Source organism: Notolepis coatsorum (assembly GCF_963971535.1).
Source record: "Notolepis coatsorum genome assembly, chromosome: 11".
Taxonomy (NCBI): Eukaryota; Metazoa; Chordata; class Actinopteri; order Aulopiformes; family Paralepididae; genus Notolepis; species Notolepis coatsorum.
This window is the reverse complement of record NC_140175.1, coordinates 87,895,464-87,910,974: the sequence shown is the minus strand read 5'-3', so window position 1 is coordinate 87,910,974 and position 15,511 is coordinate 87,895,464. Positions and strand designations below refer to the sequence as shown.

The 15,511-nt window shown below is 40.9% G+C and overlaps 1 protein-coding gene across 5 annotated transcripts in view; it reads left to right on the top strand.

Moving 5' to 3' along the window:
- ptpn13 (protein tyrosine phosphatase non-receptor type 13) overlaps positions 1 to 13,753 on the top strand; it is a 153,718-nt gene extending 139,965 nt beyond the window's left edge. For 3 of the 5 annotated variants that reach the window (XM_084324404.1, XM_084324402.1, XM_084324401.1), the window contains 15 exons: positions 1,010 to 1,220; positions 2,496 to 2,581; positions 2,690 to 2,751; positions 3,032 to 3,187; positions 5,032 to 5,203; positions 6,248 to 6,337; positions 9,382 to 9,488; positions 9,864 to 9,919; positions 10,502 to 10,617; positions 10,727 to 10,875; positions 11,009 to 11,099; positions 11,215 to 11,552; positions 12,200 to 12,415; positions 12,535 to 12,597; positions 13,101 to 13,753. In XM_084324404.1, the coding sequence (XP_084180530.1) occupies positions 1,010 to 1,220; positions 2,496 to 2,581; positions 2,690 to 2,751; positions 3,032 to 3,187; positions 5,032 to 5,203; positions 6,248 to 6,337; positions 9,382 to 9,488; positions 9,864 to 9,919; positions 10,502 to 10,617; positions 10,727 to 10,875; positions 11,009 to 11,099; positions 11,215 to 11,552; positions 12,200 to 12,415; positions 12,535 to 12,597; positions 13,101 to 13,178 (1,991 nt within the window). In that variant the 3' untranslated portion in view covers positions 13,179 to 13,753. The remainder of the gene's footprint in view (positions 1 to 1,009; positions 1,221 to 2,495; positions 2,582 to 2,689; positions 2,752 to 3,031; positions 3,188 to 5,031; positions 5,204 to 6,247; positions 6,338 to 9,381; positions 9,489 to 9,863; positions 9,920 to 10,501; positions 10,618 to 10,726; positions 10,876 to 11,008; positions 11,100 to 11,214; positions 11,553 to 12,199; positions 12,416 to 12,534; positions 12,598 to 13,100) is intronic. The other 2 variants (XM_084324405.1, XM_084324403.1) reach the window with 1 other exon arrangement.
- The last annotated feature ends 1,758 nt before the right edge of the window (positions 13,754 to 15,511 follow it).

Sequence of the window (15,511 nt, the reverse complement as noted above, 5' to 3'; positions counted from 1 at the left end):
AGAACCAACCCTCGACCAACTGTGATAATAGATCACAGTCCGAGTGCCTCAGACATTATGACGGGGTTCGCACAAGGTCCTTGAAGTACTTAAAGTGCTTGATTTTTGACCAACAAGGTGCTTAAGTGCTTGGAATTCAAATCAAGCATTCGCATTGAAAGTTTTGTAAAATAGTTCTTTATTTAAAGTAACTAATTGTCGGAAATTGGTTTTAAGCCATAAATATTGGATCTGATTTTTTTTTTTCTATAAAAAGAACTGCATTTAAAAGTGAAGTGTATCCTTTTAAATGCCCTTTTTAAAATGAAAATGTGCTTGGAAAAGTACTTGAAAGTCCTTGAATTTCATTTAGCAATGTTTAGTTTACTCAGTTTATTTGATCAGGGACAGTGCATATCAATCGACAGTTATACATTTTTAAATGAATACAAATGAAAAACTGTAAATATGCCAACATTAGCACGGTTGCTAGTTTTCAATGTCTGTGGGAACCCTGTATGATAGTCGTATCCCACACTGGGCAAGTACTGTATTCCGTTTGCAGTGTATCAGCACAATAAAATGATTTTCAAACACAAGTCTTTCTTCTAAATGATTTGGGTGTCAACATGTCTCTGTAACCTCCATTACGATACAGGTGCGCTGTCGTGTGGAGAGATGGTGATCTGTAAACAAACCCAGCCTCTGGAAGTCTGGGAACCTCTTGTTTATACAGAGAGACGGCATGTGAGACGTGTACGGTTTCACTTCACAGAGAGACACCTTGCGGTCTTTTAGGAGGAACTGCTCTGGTGTTCCCAGCTCCCTTTATATTCCAAGTGCACTTGTATGTTGTACGGCAAACAATATTTTGAACTAGTCTGATGAGCTAGTTATCGAATGCCGGTGGCCAGAAAGTAAAATCTCAGATAAAATTTTTTTAAACTACAGTCCTCTCCCATCTTGCCTCTGACTCGCCCCACCCTCCCTCTTCTAAACCACCTCCTCCTGCTCCTCCTCCCCGCCACAGGCTTGGAGCTGGATGGCGGCAGTGACAGTGTGTACGGGGTGCTGTTTGTGAAGGACGTCCAGCCAGGCTCCGTGGCGTCCGAGGAGGGCAGCCTGAGACCACTGGACCTGATCCACTACATCAACGGAGCTCCCACCCTGGACCTGACGCTCAGCGAGAGCACCAGGCTGCTGGAACTCTCCCTCCTAGACCTCACCATCAAGGCCACCAGGTACAAGGCTAAAGCTGAACGGACAGGAGACACGTCCGGTCCCTGGATGAATGCGTTGGCACTCAGTTTGTACACAGGTTTATTTTGGTCTTGGATGTATCCGATGTACTGGTTTCACACCAGTAGCGTTGTGGTCGTTGGAAAGGGTGGTTATACTGTAATGTGATCCCCCACCTTCCTGTGTGCTGCAGTGTTAATTAGGCTAATAGGTGGGTGTACTCCAAACACCTACACAGAGCGGACGGTGTACACTGTATACCTGCATATCCTATATCCTCAATCAGGGCTGAACAACAGTATATCGAATTCATTATTGATATCCTTGTATGATACATGGATGTTGGTCATCAACAGGAGATGGTATACTGTACTGCCACATGGTTACACTTAGAGAATATTAAACAAATACATGTATCTGATATCTAAGAGTTGGCGCAGTGGGCAAGGCGCTCGCCTCTTAACGCAGGAGACGCTGGGTTCGAGCCCAACTCTCGGCGTTGCTACCGGCTGGCCGGTCGTTCATACTAACACAATTGGCAAGTGTTAAGAGGGTGGGAAAGCCGGTGGGTGAGGATTTGACGTTGTGGACAGCGACTCCTACAGGTCGGTTTGGTGACGCCGGTGCGCCGGAAGCAGGAAGTGACGGGGGCAGCGTGAGCCTCCCATGCGTTACTCGGAGGGGACACGTGATGCAAGGCTTCTGTCCTCACTACAACCGACCTGTGGGAGGCATAGTCTAGCAACGTTCGAGACAGGGGAGGGAAGAATTGGATACACGAAATTGGGATGGGGGAAAAATAGAAAATGGGGAGAAAAAGTGGATCAAAACAAAAAAATATATATTCTCTAAGAGTTTTGTTTTTGCTACATGGAAAGGAAATGTAGATTCTAAACTCGAGACTAGACCTTAAATATTTTTTTTTAAATCTTAAGTTAAATCGCAATTGCCATATCGATGGCCAAAGAACAAAACCTCCTAGCTGCATTAAAGAAAATAGTGGGGGAAAACCTCCTATCTACACTTTGCGAGGCACTAATACCTGGTCAGTATTGTTAACTTATAATATAGTAATATAGTCCAAAAACAGTGTATTGTATTGGGTATCCTTAAAAAATAGCATTCACTTTCTCTAAAATGTGAATTTTTCAGATAGGAGGTTTTGTTTTTCGGCCATATCTGCTAAAATAATCTCAACATACTTTGAAAGCAAAGATATTTTGTCCATGTTCTTCGGCCACAACTCTGTCTAACCATCATATTGCTCTCTCTCATAGAGATGGGAAAGCAGTTTGGCCTGGACAGAAGGACGTCTCCTTTCTCAACAACAATGTCAGCCCCAAGGTCTCCACCAGCATGAACGGTACGAAGCCCAACCTGAGGAGCACGTCCATTACCCAGCTGTGTCACTGTTGTCGTACTGATGATGGCACTCACTGAGCACGGCTTCCTGTTTATCTTCTGTTTCAAGGCTATCTCAAAGGAGGGGATCGAAGAGATACAGAGTCTCTGTCTACCCTCTGTCCATTAGAGGTAACTACAATGTATTTATTTACTCTCTCTTATATTGCATTGTTCAATACCACTTTGCCGAAAATAAAGTAGCTTTCCTTTTTTTTCATTTCTGACATTTCACTCTTATTATCTGATTTCATTATTGGGGAAATTCTCTCGATACGGATTGTAGCCCGGTATCAGACCCTATATGGCTACTCTATTCTAGCCCCGGTGTCAGTCTCACTGAATAGAATTGAGGTTAGTGAAATTGGACACCATCGTATACGTGTGTGTGTGTGTGCTGCTGCGTGTCCAGGAGGAGATCATTCAGCTGGATCTGGACAAACCTCCGGCAGGCGGCCTGGGCTTCTCCGTCATCGGAGGGGAGAGGGGGATCTTCGTCAAGTCCATCACACCAGGGGGGGTCGCAGACGCCACAGTCAAGCTGCAAGTCGGAGACAGACTACTCAAAGTGAGTTGTATGCAGTGTAGTGTACGGAAGGTTGACTTGCTTTCCCCCCCCCCTCTTCAAGATCTTAACCCTTTCACTGCCACACTACAGACGGTTAACCACTGTGTGGTAGTGAAAGGGTTAACCTTCTGTAGTGTGGTTGTGAAAGGGTTATTAACCTTCTGTATTGTTGCAATGAAAGGGTTAACCATTTGGTAGTGTGGTGGTGAAAGGGTTAAGTGCCTGAGGCTTTCGGCTGCTAAGCTGGGCTCTGTGGAAGAAAAACCTGTCGACTCAGTGTTTTTCCAGCTTCAGACTTATTTCAAGCAATTGCAGGGAGCAGACAGAGAAAGAGAAGTCTACTGACTACACAAAGAAAGGTATTAGTATTTATAGTGAACTGTTATTGTCTACATAAGTATTCAGTATATATTCATTGCATAATAGTATAATTAATTATTTGATATTGTTTTGTTGCTGGTCAGCATTGTACAGTAGTACTGTTTATTTGTTTAGATTAGATTTGTTTCAAATGTATTATCATTATACAGCACAAGTATGGTACAATGAAAAGATGTTTGGCATCCAACCAGAAAACAAATGTAACGGTACTATAAAGTGCAATAGTAATATACAATGTATTAAACTTGGTATAAAATATATAATTTAGTACTACGGTAATCATATGTATGTACAGAGTTGTAGTATTAATATGTACAGTGATACAGGTATAAAGACACTTATGGTAGTACAGTAAGTCATACTGGCCAACAGCGTAACTAGTAAGAGTAGGTAAGGGATATGTACAGATATAGATATAGTATCTATAGATATGTAAAAAGGATTATCTACAGATATGTACAGACATGTATCTTGTGATACCTGTGGCTGATGAGCACTGTGTCCTGTTGCTAAGACTAGTCGTCCAGTAGGCAGAGGCCGACTAGTTTATTGTGGAGAGTCTCGAGTGTCCGAGTCCAAGACAGAGTCACCAAAGAAGAGGTAGAGTCTCAAGTCCCCAATGTTCGAGTCCAAGACCGAGTCACCAAAGAAGAGGTCGAGTCTCGAGTCCCCAGTGTTCGAGTCAGAGTCCAAGACCGAGTCACCAAAGAAGAGGTCGAGTCTCGAGTCCCCAGTGTTCGAGTCCAAGACCGAGTCACCAAAGAAGAGGTCGAGTCTCGAGTCCCCAGTGTTCGAGTCAGAGTCCAAGACCGAGTCACCAAAGAAAAGGTCGAGTCTCGAGTCCCCAATGTTCGAGTCCAAGACCGAGTCACCAAAGAAGAGGTCGAGTCTCGAGTCCCCAGTGTTCGAGTCAGAGTCCAAGACCGAGTCACCAAAGAAGAGTCCGAGTCGAGTCCCCATTACCCTAGTCTGAGTCCGAGTCCAAGTCCAAGTCATCAAGGTTTAGTCCACTCCACTCTGGCAGTCAAAGAGCTGACATACAAATAAAAAAGGTCTACATGTACATTAAACATAAATGACACAGCGGTCACCATTTCAAATGGAGTTAATTTACTTTGTGACACAATAGCCAAACAAATGCACTAGCCATCAATATCTCATGCCAAATGATTAGGGCCTATTAAAAAAAATAAGATTTAAATTATTTATCAATTAACAAGTCAAGAGTCCTCGTCTGCACCTTCCGAGTCCGAATGCAGTCGATGCTCGAGTCCGAGTCATCATTGCTCATGTCCAAGTCGAGTCACGAGTCCTGAAAATCAGTCCAGGACTCGAACTGGAGTCCTACAACACTCTGGGTGTAGTACAGGAAACAAGGTGCAGCTCTTTCTATGGACTCTCATAATATATTATATCTATATATTATAATAGATTGTCTGACTACGGTCTTGAACTACCTGCAGGTGAACGAGGAACTAATGACAGGCGTGTCCCACACCAAAGCGGTCACCACCATCCGCAAAGCCAAAGGACTTGTCCATCTGATTGTATCCAGACCGCCTGACCAGAACCCCAACACGTACCTGGCCTATCTGCCCATCAGCTCAGACAAATGCAACGGCGACACAGGCACAGGTACAGACCCACACAACACTAGGAAATACAATGCATTTATGTATACGTTTTATCTGATCAGCAAATAGCACATTTTAATGTCTGCGTTTTGAAATAAAAACGTATTTGGAGTGGTTGTTGTTTTTTTTTTTTTTTTTTTTTTTTTTTCATACGATTAAAATTCATTATACAGCATATCAGTCATATAAGTACAGTACAATGAAAAATAAGTTTGGTATCCAACCAGAGTGCCAATAGTAATATACAATGTACAGGTGATTAAACTGGGTATAAAATATATAAATTAGTACTACTGAGTAATAGTGCTAATCAGATGTATGTACAGTGATACAGGTATAAAGACACTATGGTAGTAAGTCATACTGGCCAGCAGCGTAACCAGTAAGAGTAGGTATGGATATAGATATAGTATCTACAGATAAAAAAGGATTATATGCAGGTATGTACATGCAGATGTGGATATATATATATATATATATATATATATATATATATATATATATATATATATATATGGGTTATATGTAGGTGTAAAAGTAGGTATATAAAATGATTATATGCAGGTATATTCAGACAGATATATATATATATATATATGCAGTAAATATAAATGTATATACACAGCACTATTGTACATGCTATCATACAGAGGTATATAGGTAGACTAGTATGAGGTAGGTAGTTATGATTACAGTGTAGGGCAGTTGTAGACGATGAGAGCAGTCGGTAGGTAAACATTGAGTATAGGCAACAGAGTTTGTATATACCGGTACGTAAAATATATCGTTGCGTTTTGAAATAAAAACTAATTTGGATAAGAGTTTTTTTTGTTTTGTTCGTTTAACCCTTTCACTGCCACACGACAGAAGGTTAACCCTTTACTATCACACAACCGCATCCGCGGAGCTAATGATGCTAATGATGGAGCATCGCCGTCGGTTGTGTGATAGTAAAGGGCTAACCTTCTGTATTGTCACAGTGAAAGGGTTAAGACTTTTTGTTATATTGGTGTTCAACTTTTCCACAAAACTCACTGGTTTTCAGACGTGAGTGAGGACAGTGGAGTGAAGACCAAACGCTGCAGTCCCCATGAAGGCCTGACGTCTGGCAGCCGTCCTGCCATCCCACCCATAGGTACAGTTTATAATAATCATCAGTTATAAGACAAGATATTCCTTCATTGATTCCCTTGGGGGAATTCAGGCGTCATAGCAACATGGGGGAAGGGGCATACAGGTATGAGCAGGGTAATAGAAGAAAAATATAAATATAGTCAACAACATTAACTCTGAATATAAAAATGTGAAAAATAAACAGTATACACAAGGTGCAGGTGAGGGTCTGTACCCTAACTGGCATGATATAAGTCATAGTCCGAGCAGGTTGAGTCGGACACACTTATAGCCCTTTCACACCGGCAGGGCTCCGGTTCAAGCTCTGAACCTGTGCTTTCTGGCGAACCAGCCGGCGTTTACACCTATTTAAGCAGAACCAACGTTCCTCCGTCATCAACAGGGGCCGTTACGCAAGCGGAAGTAAACAAAACGGCATCAAAGGTTTGGCATTGCATCTGCACCATGCTGATCCATTCAATGGGTAGCACGGAAGCTATTTGCGACTGATCTCAAAATTAGATTAGATTCAAATGTATTGTCATTAATCATTCTACAGCACAAGTACAATACACCATCCAACCAGAGTAGATAAATAAATGTTCCATAAATAAATAAATGCATAAATGAATGAAATAAAAGAAATTATAAAAACATGTCAAGAGCAAATCATGCAGTCGTTATTATGTCATTATTGACATTTCTAAATGAGATTCTACAGTAGGATTTACTACTATAATACCTAATAAAACAAGTCATTAGAATAATAGCCTACTTTGCTGGAACGATTAATTGAACACATATACAGTACGTGTGTGTGCGTACGCTGAGGCTGCCTCACCTCACTAAGCCTTTCTCCACGCATTTATTTATTTCTGGAGCATTTATTTATCTACTCTGGTTGGATGGTGTATTGTACTTGTGCTGTATAATAACAATACATTTTAATCGAATCTCATTTTGAGATCAGTCACAAATCGCTTCCGCGCTACCTGTTGAATGGATCGATTGAGTGCAATCCCGAACCTCTGCTGTTTGCTGTTTTCGCTTGTTTTCACAGCCTAGAATATGACACGCCCACTGATGATGTCACGGTTTGCAAGGAAAAACCAAAACATTTTCGGTTCCAGCTGAGAACCCACTTCAGGTTCCGAACCAATTATTTACGGTGTGAACGCGCCGGCCGGTTCAAGACTTGGTTCGGGGAACCGGCCCCGGCACAGAGCCCTGCCGGTGTGAAAGGGCTCTTAGTGGTCAGACATTACTAATAGTTCTCGAGTCTCAAGCTTACAGTATAAGTCAATTATAAGCCATTAGTTAATGATGAAATAATGTTAATGTGTAATAATATTATACCTAAGAATATACACATGATTTAATAAACATTCAACTCTTGAATATGAATATAGACATATCCGTTTCTTTTTATGTTTAACAAATGATTTATTACAAATATATTGATAATTTGTGTGTTTTATAAAGGGCATATACAGATTATTTGAAGTTATTTGTCATTAACTAATGGCTTATAAATGACTTACAACTGATATGCAAGTCATATGGCACGTTCAGCCACAGACTCATCAGGCTCCATGGGCATGGACTGCTGCCAGCAGCTGGAGAACTATTAGGAATGTCTGACCACTAAGTGTGTCTGACTCTTAACCGCCAAAACATGCACGGACTACAACATATGACGTATATCATGCCAGTTAGGGTACCTTGTGTATACTGTTTACTTTTACTCATACTCATAGTATATATTCAGATTCAAATTCTTTATTACAGGGGTCGGCAATTAGGTTTGCCCACGGGCCAAATTTTCCCCAAGCCATTGTGTGGCAGGCCAATGATAATGAATTTTTTTTTAACTCTGTCAAAAAAAACGACATACATGTTTGCACTGTCTTTTTTCTATTATAAAGTGCCTCTCACACAGTGCATAACACATGAACAGATCAGTCATTTGATTTTAATGCAGGTGCTCGCATTATAAATCAAGATCAGTAGGGTGCATTTGATTTGAGCACCACGGCGGGTGTATTATACATCGAATGTATTATTATTATTATTAAAACACAACACTCACCATAATGCAGACAGCCCTGCCCTGGACTTATTATTGTTTCTGCTTCGGTCCTCCAAAATCCATGCTAATGTTTGAAACATTCAAATGTCCACTCGCGTTGAATGCCCCAATGTCCACCCAACTTGAACACAGTTGCTTGCTTCATTGCCTTGTTGTGTTGCCATGTCAACACGCGAGAGTCACCGGTTGCTTATTGCGAGAGTTACCTGTTGCGATATTCCGTATTTTAAGTATGACTCCTGTTTATTAAAAGAAGCTTTATAGGTCGTAGGCTCCTCTTCTGGCTCATCATATTTCCCTGTTGCAAAGAAGTTATTCAAATACGTTTGTTTTGTTTTTGCAAACGACAGCATCCGAAACGCGGAAGTGAAAGTGAAATTCCATTGGTTCTCCCAGTCCACGTGACCATTTCTAGCATTTCAATTGGCTATAGTGACAGCCATAGATATGATGAATAGATAGATACAGTTTCACAAAGACACTCCGGCGTCACGACGAGTGAATATTTCCTGCGCGTAAAATAAACATCATATTCTCAAAATAACCTGACGGGCCAGAAATTATTGCTGGCGGGCCCATTTCGGCCGCCTATTGCCGATCCCTGCTTTATTGCCTATATTTATTGAGGGTAACATATAATATATAACCGATGGAGCATACAGACCCTCATCTGAACCTTTTTTTACACTGTTTATTTTTCTCATATTTTTATATTCAGATCAAATTTTATTGCCTATATTTATGTCTTTCTACTATTACCCTCCCCATGCTGCTATGAGGCTTGAATTTCCCCTAGGGGATCAATAAAGGAATAGCTTATCTTGTGATTTGTAGAGGGTTTTTGTATATAAATGTATGACTTCCAACTGATGATTTAAAGTGTTACCAGTATTTCTATTAAGTGATGACATAGTATGGTATGATAAACAAAAACATGCTCATTAACTAGATGCAACCAATCGTGTTGTGTTCCCTAGACTATGAGGAGGGCTCCATAGACCAGAGGAGAGAGGCTGAGCAGAGCACGGAGCTGTCGGAGGACACAGACTGTGACGGCTCCTCCCTCCCCGAGGATTCCCCTGAGGTAAGAATCTAACGCACCAGGGGCCTCATTTATAAAAGGATCTTGTGTGAAAATGTTTGGCCAAATTTGTGATTTATGAACGAGTCACAATCGGAGGTTTACATGAATTCTCTCCAATTTTCAGTGATATATTAAAAGCTAAAACGAATTTCTATCATTACCAAAAGTATGAATGCTATAGGTGTAATTTTTTTTCTTTGACATGATTGTATGACGGAATCTAGGATAACGTCAAAGAACATTATAAAAATGTAATGAAATGAAAACCTTTTAATATATGAAAGGTGTTCTTGATGTATATACTTGCACCTGAACTTTCATTGAATAGTTATTAATATGCCGGGGTCTCTCAATTTATGTAATTATTTATTACAGACCACCCGGAAAACTGAGTGGAAGGAGGAGAGTGTAGACAACCCACTGAATGAGAAGTAAGGACATCCCATAATACTGTCGATAACCTGCCATGACAAGGACACATGCTCAATTAGTTCACTTACATTTACCCCTAGACACATTGTGAGTGTTGTACTCTGCTGGAAGGGGAGAGTAGCACCTTTCTAAAAAAGAACTATATGTTTTTTATTATTTCTCTGCTGCTTCTATAATGTGAGTTGAGTTGAATAGCAATTGACTACAAACGTATCTTTTTTGAGAAAAATGCCTTTGAGGTTTGATTAATACACTGAAATAAGGCCATTGTATAGTGTAACTAACAGTATTTATACTCTGACGTTATCATTTAGACAGAGTTTGTAATCCCAGACATTGTTTTTGTAAAATATAACCAAAACAAGACAGAATTTAAATGTCTTTAATTGAAATGAGCCTTTGCGACACAAGACTGTAAAAACAAACGATAGAACAAGTCACATTTGCTAATGGTTTCACAACATTTGACAGTTTGTGTTTGGTTGGCAGCTATCTGCAGATGAGCGCTGATCACAACATTTGACAGTTTGTGTTTGGTTGGCAGCTATCTGCAGATGAGCGCTGATCATAACATTTGACAGTTTGTGTTTGGTTGACAGCTATCTGCAGATGAGCGCTGATCAGCCAGAGGAGGATGAGATTACATGGGGCAGTGATGAGCTGCCTATTGAGAACATGAACTCCAAATTCACAAACGGTAACATCTCATCCTTGTATTTACGAAGAGGAAAAATACTGCAATACTGCAGGTTGTTAGAGAACCAGTGCTATTTCTCTCCTCAAACTGTCCTAATTGATTCCTTCAGATGGGCCGGTCATCACAGAGGACGAGCTGACGTCCCTGCCCCTGGTCAAGGTGGTCCCTGACGGCCAGTACACAGGGCCCAAACTGAACACAGTGGTCCGCATGATGAGGGGCCTCCTGGAACAGAAGGTCCCCCTGCAAGAGTTTGAAGTAAACATGATCGCTCACTCTAATAGCCTATCTCTAGTATGCAAATGGGATTTGTGAACGACCTGGATATATATATGCTGTTATTTACACATACTCTTATTTTCATGGTTCTCTCATTGCACTGCCTGGACAGAACCTTCAAAATCTTCAGCCGCTGGACGACTGTTTAATAGGTCAGATGAAGGAGAACAAGAAGAAGAATCGTTACAAGAACATTGTACCCTGTAAGTCGACTGTGGAATGGGCTTGTTTACTAAATGAAAGTTGTAATAATGAATATAGCACAGGATTTGATTCGGAACGAGCTAAACGTTGTTTTCCTCCGGCGTACCCCCGCAGTCGACACCACTCGGGTCGTCCTGGGCGAAGACGGGGGCTACATCAACGCCAACTTCATCAACATGTCCGTGAAGGACGAGAGCTTCATGTACATCGCCTGCCAGGGGCCGCTGCCCACCACCCTGGGGGACTTCTGGCAGATGGTGTGGGAGCAGAAGTCCAACGTGGTCGCCATGATGACCCAGGAGGTGGAAGGGGGCAAGGTGAAGTGCCAGCGGTACTGGCCTGACACGCCCAGGACGGCGGAGATGGTGGACGAGCGGCTGCAGATCACGCTGGTCAAGGACCAACACCTGGACAACTTTGTCATCCGCCTCATCGAGGTCAAAGACGTCCAGGTGACGTCATGCCGCTCTCACTTGTGTTGAATTGATATTTTGATTATGATATTATTGTTTTCTTTTCTATATATAAAAAAAAAAAAAGCACCTCATAGAACCATGTCACTCACAGTTAGCCATTCTGCCCAGAGTAGTGGTTCAGGCATGATGTTCAGAGAACCTCCTTTTAACCCTTTCACTACCAAATGGTTAACCCTTTCACTGCGACAATACAGAAGGTTAACCCTTTCCCTGCCACACGACAAAGGGTCTACCCTTTCACAACCACACTACAGAAGGTTAATATGTTGTCTATCTGACTTGCTGTTCGTCTGTCATTTTATCAGGGTATCTTTAGGGTATTAAAGTATTAAATTCATAATTCTCAATTGTAAGAGAGCTTGGTGTGTCTGGCAAGAGCTTGTATGAAACGTGTAAGAACAAAAAATTTACGTGCAAGTGTAGCAACCAGTTCACTGTCATGTGTTGTTGTTTTTTTGCTAGTATGGTTGTGAAATTGTTGTAAAATCTTGCTCAAAGTGGTATTAAAAAAGGTCTTAAATGTAACTTGTTGAAACCTGCAGAAAACCTGTTTTTATGCATGATGTATGTGGGAGCGGGTTTATGCACATTTACATTATTAATTGTCTCTTAATTATTTTCAGACCAATGAGATTCAGCGTGTCACTCACCTGAACTACACCGGGTGGCCGGACCACGGGACACCTTCTCAGCCGGAGCAGCTGCTGACGTTCATCTCTTACATGAGGCACATCCACCAATCGGGACCCGTCATCACACACTGCAGCGCAGGCATTGGCCGTTCAGGAACCCTCATTTGCATAGATGTGGTTTTGGGTCTCATCAGTAAAGACGCGGATGTAAGTATATGGCAACCATCATTATGGCCTCTTTGAGCAGGCCTCTTATCAGTCGACTAAATCCATTTTTGTTTTTCTGTTTCTGAATGACGTGTACTATTTAAGTTCTTTGTCTGTAGTTTGACATTTCAGATGTCGTAAGGAACATGAGGCTTCAAAGACAAGGAATGGTCCAAACGGAGGTATGTCTCCACTGCATAATACTGAGATGTTATAATTAATAAGCAATATCGCAGGAGAGGGAGTGCTGTTCTACTGAATATCCGCACGGCTGTGATTCGACCGTAGGTGCGAGGCTGCAGGCCCATTGCTGAAGATAACCACAGCCGTGCTGATATTCAGTAGAACATCACTCCCTCTCCTGTGATATTGCTTTCATACAACAGTTCTACAATTGTCAATTATTAGTTAACAGCAATAAGTGACAACAGCTTATGATTTGTTTATTTAATCATTTATTTATACTATAGTTCCATAACTGCGCTCTTTAACCGTTGCCTAATTAACATTAGAACACCTGTGCGGTGGAGTGATGATAGTTAAAAGTCCCAGTGCTGTTATACTGAATATCAACACCCATGCAATGTTTCTTGTCCAATCAAATGACTTGGTTGGAATTAACTGTTGAAATGAAATAAAAATGTGAAATGGCTTTTTCTTTTTACGCTATCTTTGTCTTTTTCAGGAGCAATATATCTTCTGCTATCAGGTGATCTTGTATGTGCTCAGATGTCTTCAAGCTGAGGAGAAAATCTCAGGATAGTAGAAACCTCATATTCCATCACCCCCCCCCCCCCCCCCGAGAATAGAACAAGAATGGAGGACAGTTGACACACGCTGATGTTGCTACATTGTGTATTTTACAAAACACACTTCAAGTTCTTAAATTGCCTTAAAACATTGTTTCATGAGAGCAAATCCTTTAAAGAAGTCTATATATTTTTATGTTTGCTTTTTGAGTTCTCCCTTCTTCAGCTGCTACGCCCACTCTTAATGTATTCATGAGAACTGTTGATTTTATGTCTTCTTGTGGCCTACAAGAGAATACAATTTTTTTATAGATTCTTGGATATTATGAAATTATTATGAAAGTGATGAATGAGTTCATATTTTTATGTGGAACAAAATCATTCTTGTGTATTTTAAAAGCGATTTTGATGCTGGAACTTGCCTTGACAGAATACTATGACAGTATTTGCTTTGTAAATCTATTATACAGTAATTGCTGACTGCCTGAGGTAATCATTGAAATTAAAAGTGTACATAATCTCCTGAAAACTTAAACTGTGGATATGTTTTAAATGTTACAGGAACATTTTCCCATTTGTAAATAAAAGACTCAAACATTCCATGTATCCATGTCTTTTCAATGCACACAACTGTTAGACCAGTGTGATGTTGGGAGAGGAAGAGACCAGTGTGATGTTGGGAGAGGAACAGACCAGTGTGATGTTGGGAGAGGAACAGACCAGTGTGATGTTGGGAGAGGAACAGACCAGTGTGATGTTGGGAGAGGAACAGACCAGTGTGATGTTGGGAGAGGAACAGACCAGTGTGATGTTGGGAGAGGAACAGACCAGTGTGATGTTGGGAGAGGAACAGACCAGTGTGATGTTGGGAGAGGAACAGACCAGTGTGATGTTGGGAGAGGAACAGACCAGTGTGATGTTGGGAGAGGAACAGAGACCAGTGTGATGTTGGAAGCAGTGGCGTCGTTAGCCCTGGGCTTCCGGGGCTTTAGCCCCGGATGTTTTTCTCCTAGCCCCGGATCTAAAAAAAATAATTCTTTACATTGTTTACATTTTTTTTTTTTTTTATGTCAGCATTCCCATTGTCTGTGCTGAATGTTTGGTATTTTTTGTTGGTTTTTAGTACTTTTAAACATCCATTTTTAGTAAGTAGTTTTCATTTGATCCTATAATTTTTTCATTCACAGATTTATGGACTTTTTTTTTAGTGTCCTGAAAGTCGCCTTATAAATCAAATGCATTATTATTATTATTATTATTATTATTATTATTATTATTATTATTATTATTATTATTATTATTATTATTATTATTATTATTATTATTATTATTATCATCCAGGAGGGAAAAGACACTTTGGATAGTAGGGACTGCATCTCTGCCTGTCCTGACCAGGAAACACTTTGCAACTGTGATCTCCTCTGGCAATAGTTGGATATTGTAATGTGTGGCGAGGGGTTGCAGCAATTCCACTGAGAGAAACTGGTCTGAGGCTGGATAACATGCCTGTATGCCTCTCATAAGTTGTTATCCAACTCATGAGAACCTGCTCTCAAGCTCTTGCAGCATTCTGTCGACGACTGGATAGAACAGTCTCTGAGCTGAGGTCTGAGCTTGTGCCACAAGATGACTCAACTACATACTCGTCCATCCTTTTCTACTTCCTCCTTTGGCTGGTAGTATGTTCCTCAATCCAAAGGCCATTACATATGGCCTTTGTCCTGTCATACATGTCCACTGCCATCTCTGAGGTGCGATAACCTTTGAGTGTGTCCTGCACTGTGCTTTTAAATAGTACAGATATTGAAGATATGCACTTTAACGCAGCAGCACCTGGAGCCATCCATACCCATGTCCAGTGTCCTATAATAAGCTTTAATCGAACCTTGGTTCATTTCCTCGGATAGTCCGGTTGGTTTGGGGTGGTGTGAAAGCTCATTCACTCTTGCAAGTGAACCCTGCTGCGGTTCATTTGAGATGTGAATGCAAAGCGGACCAAAGGCAGGAAAAGACTCAAAAATCGAAAAAAAAATTTATGAGAAGACTGAAACATATGTATATAATGAAACACACAATACAGTTTTTTTTTCGATTGCCTAAGCATGATTTTGAAAACGGGGCCCGGTGTTTCAAAACACACAATTAGCACAACCACACACAATTATCAGAACACATCAGATCCTTTGCTAAATTAAACACTTGTCAAAACCATACACTAATTTATAAAAACTACATTTTGTTACCATATGAAACACACGTTTCATATGACTTAATTCTGTTTGAACCAGTTACACACACTGCTGTGCTTAACCTAAAACACATTTAGCAATTCTACTTCTCAGTGATT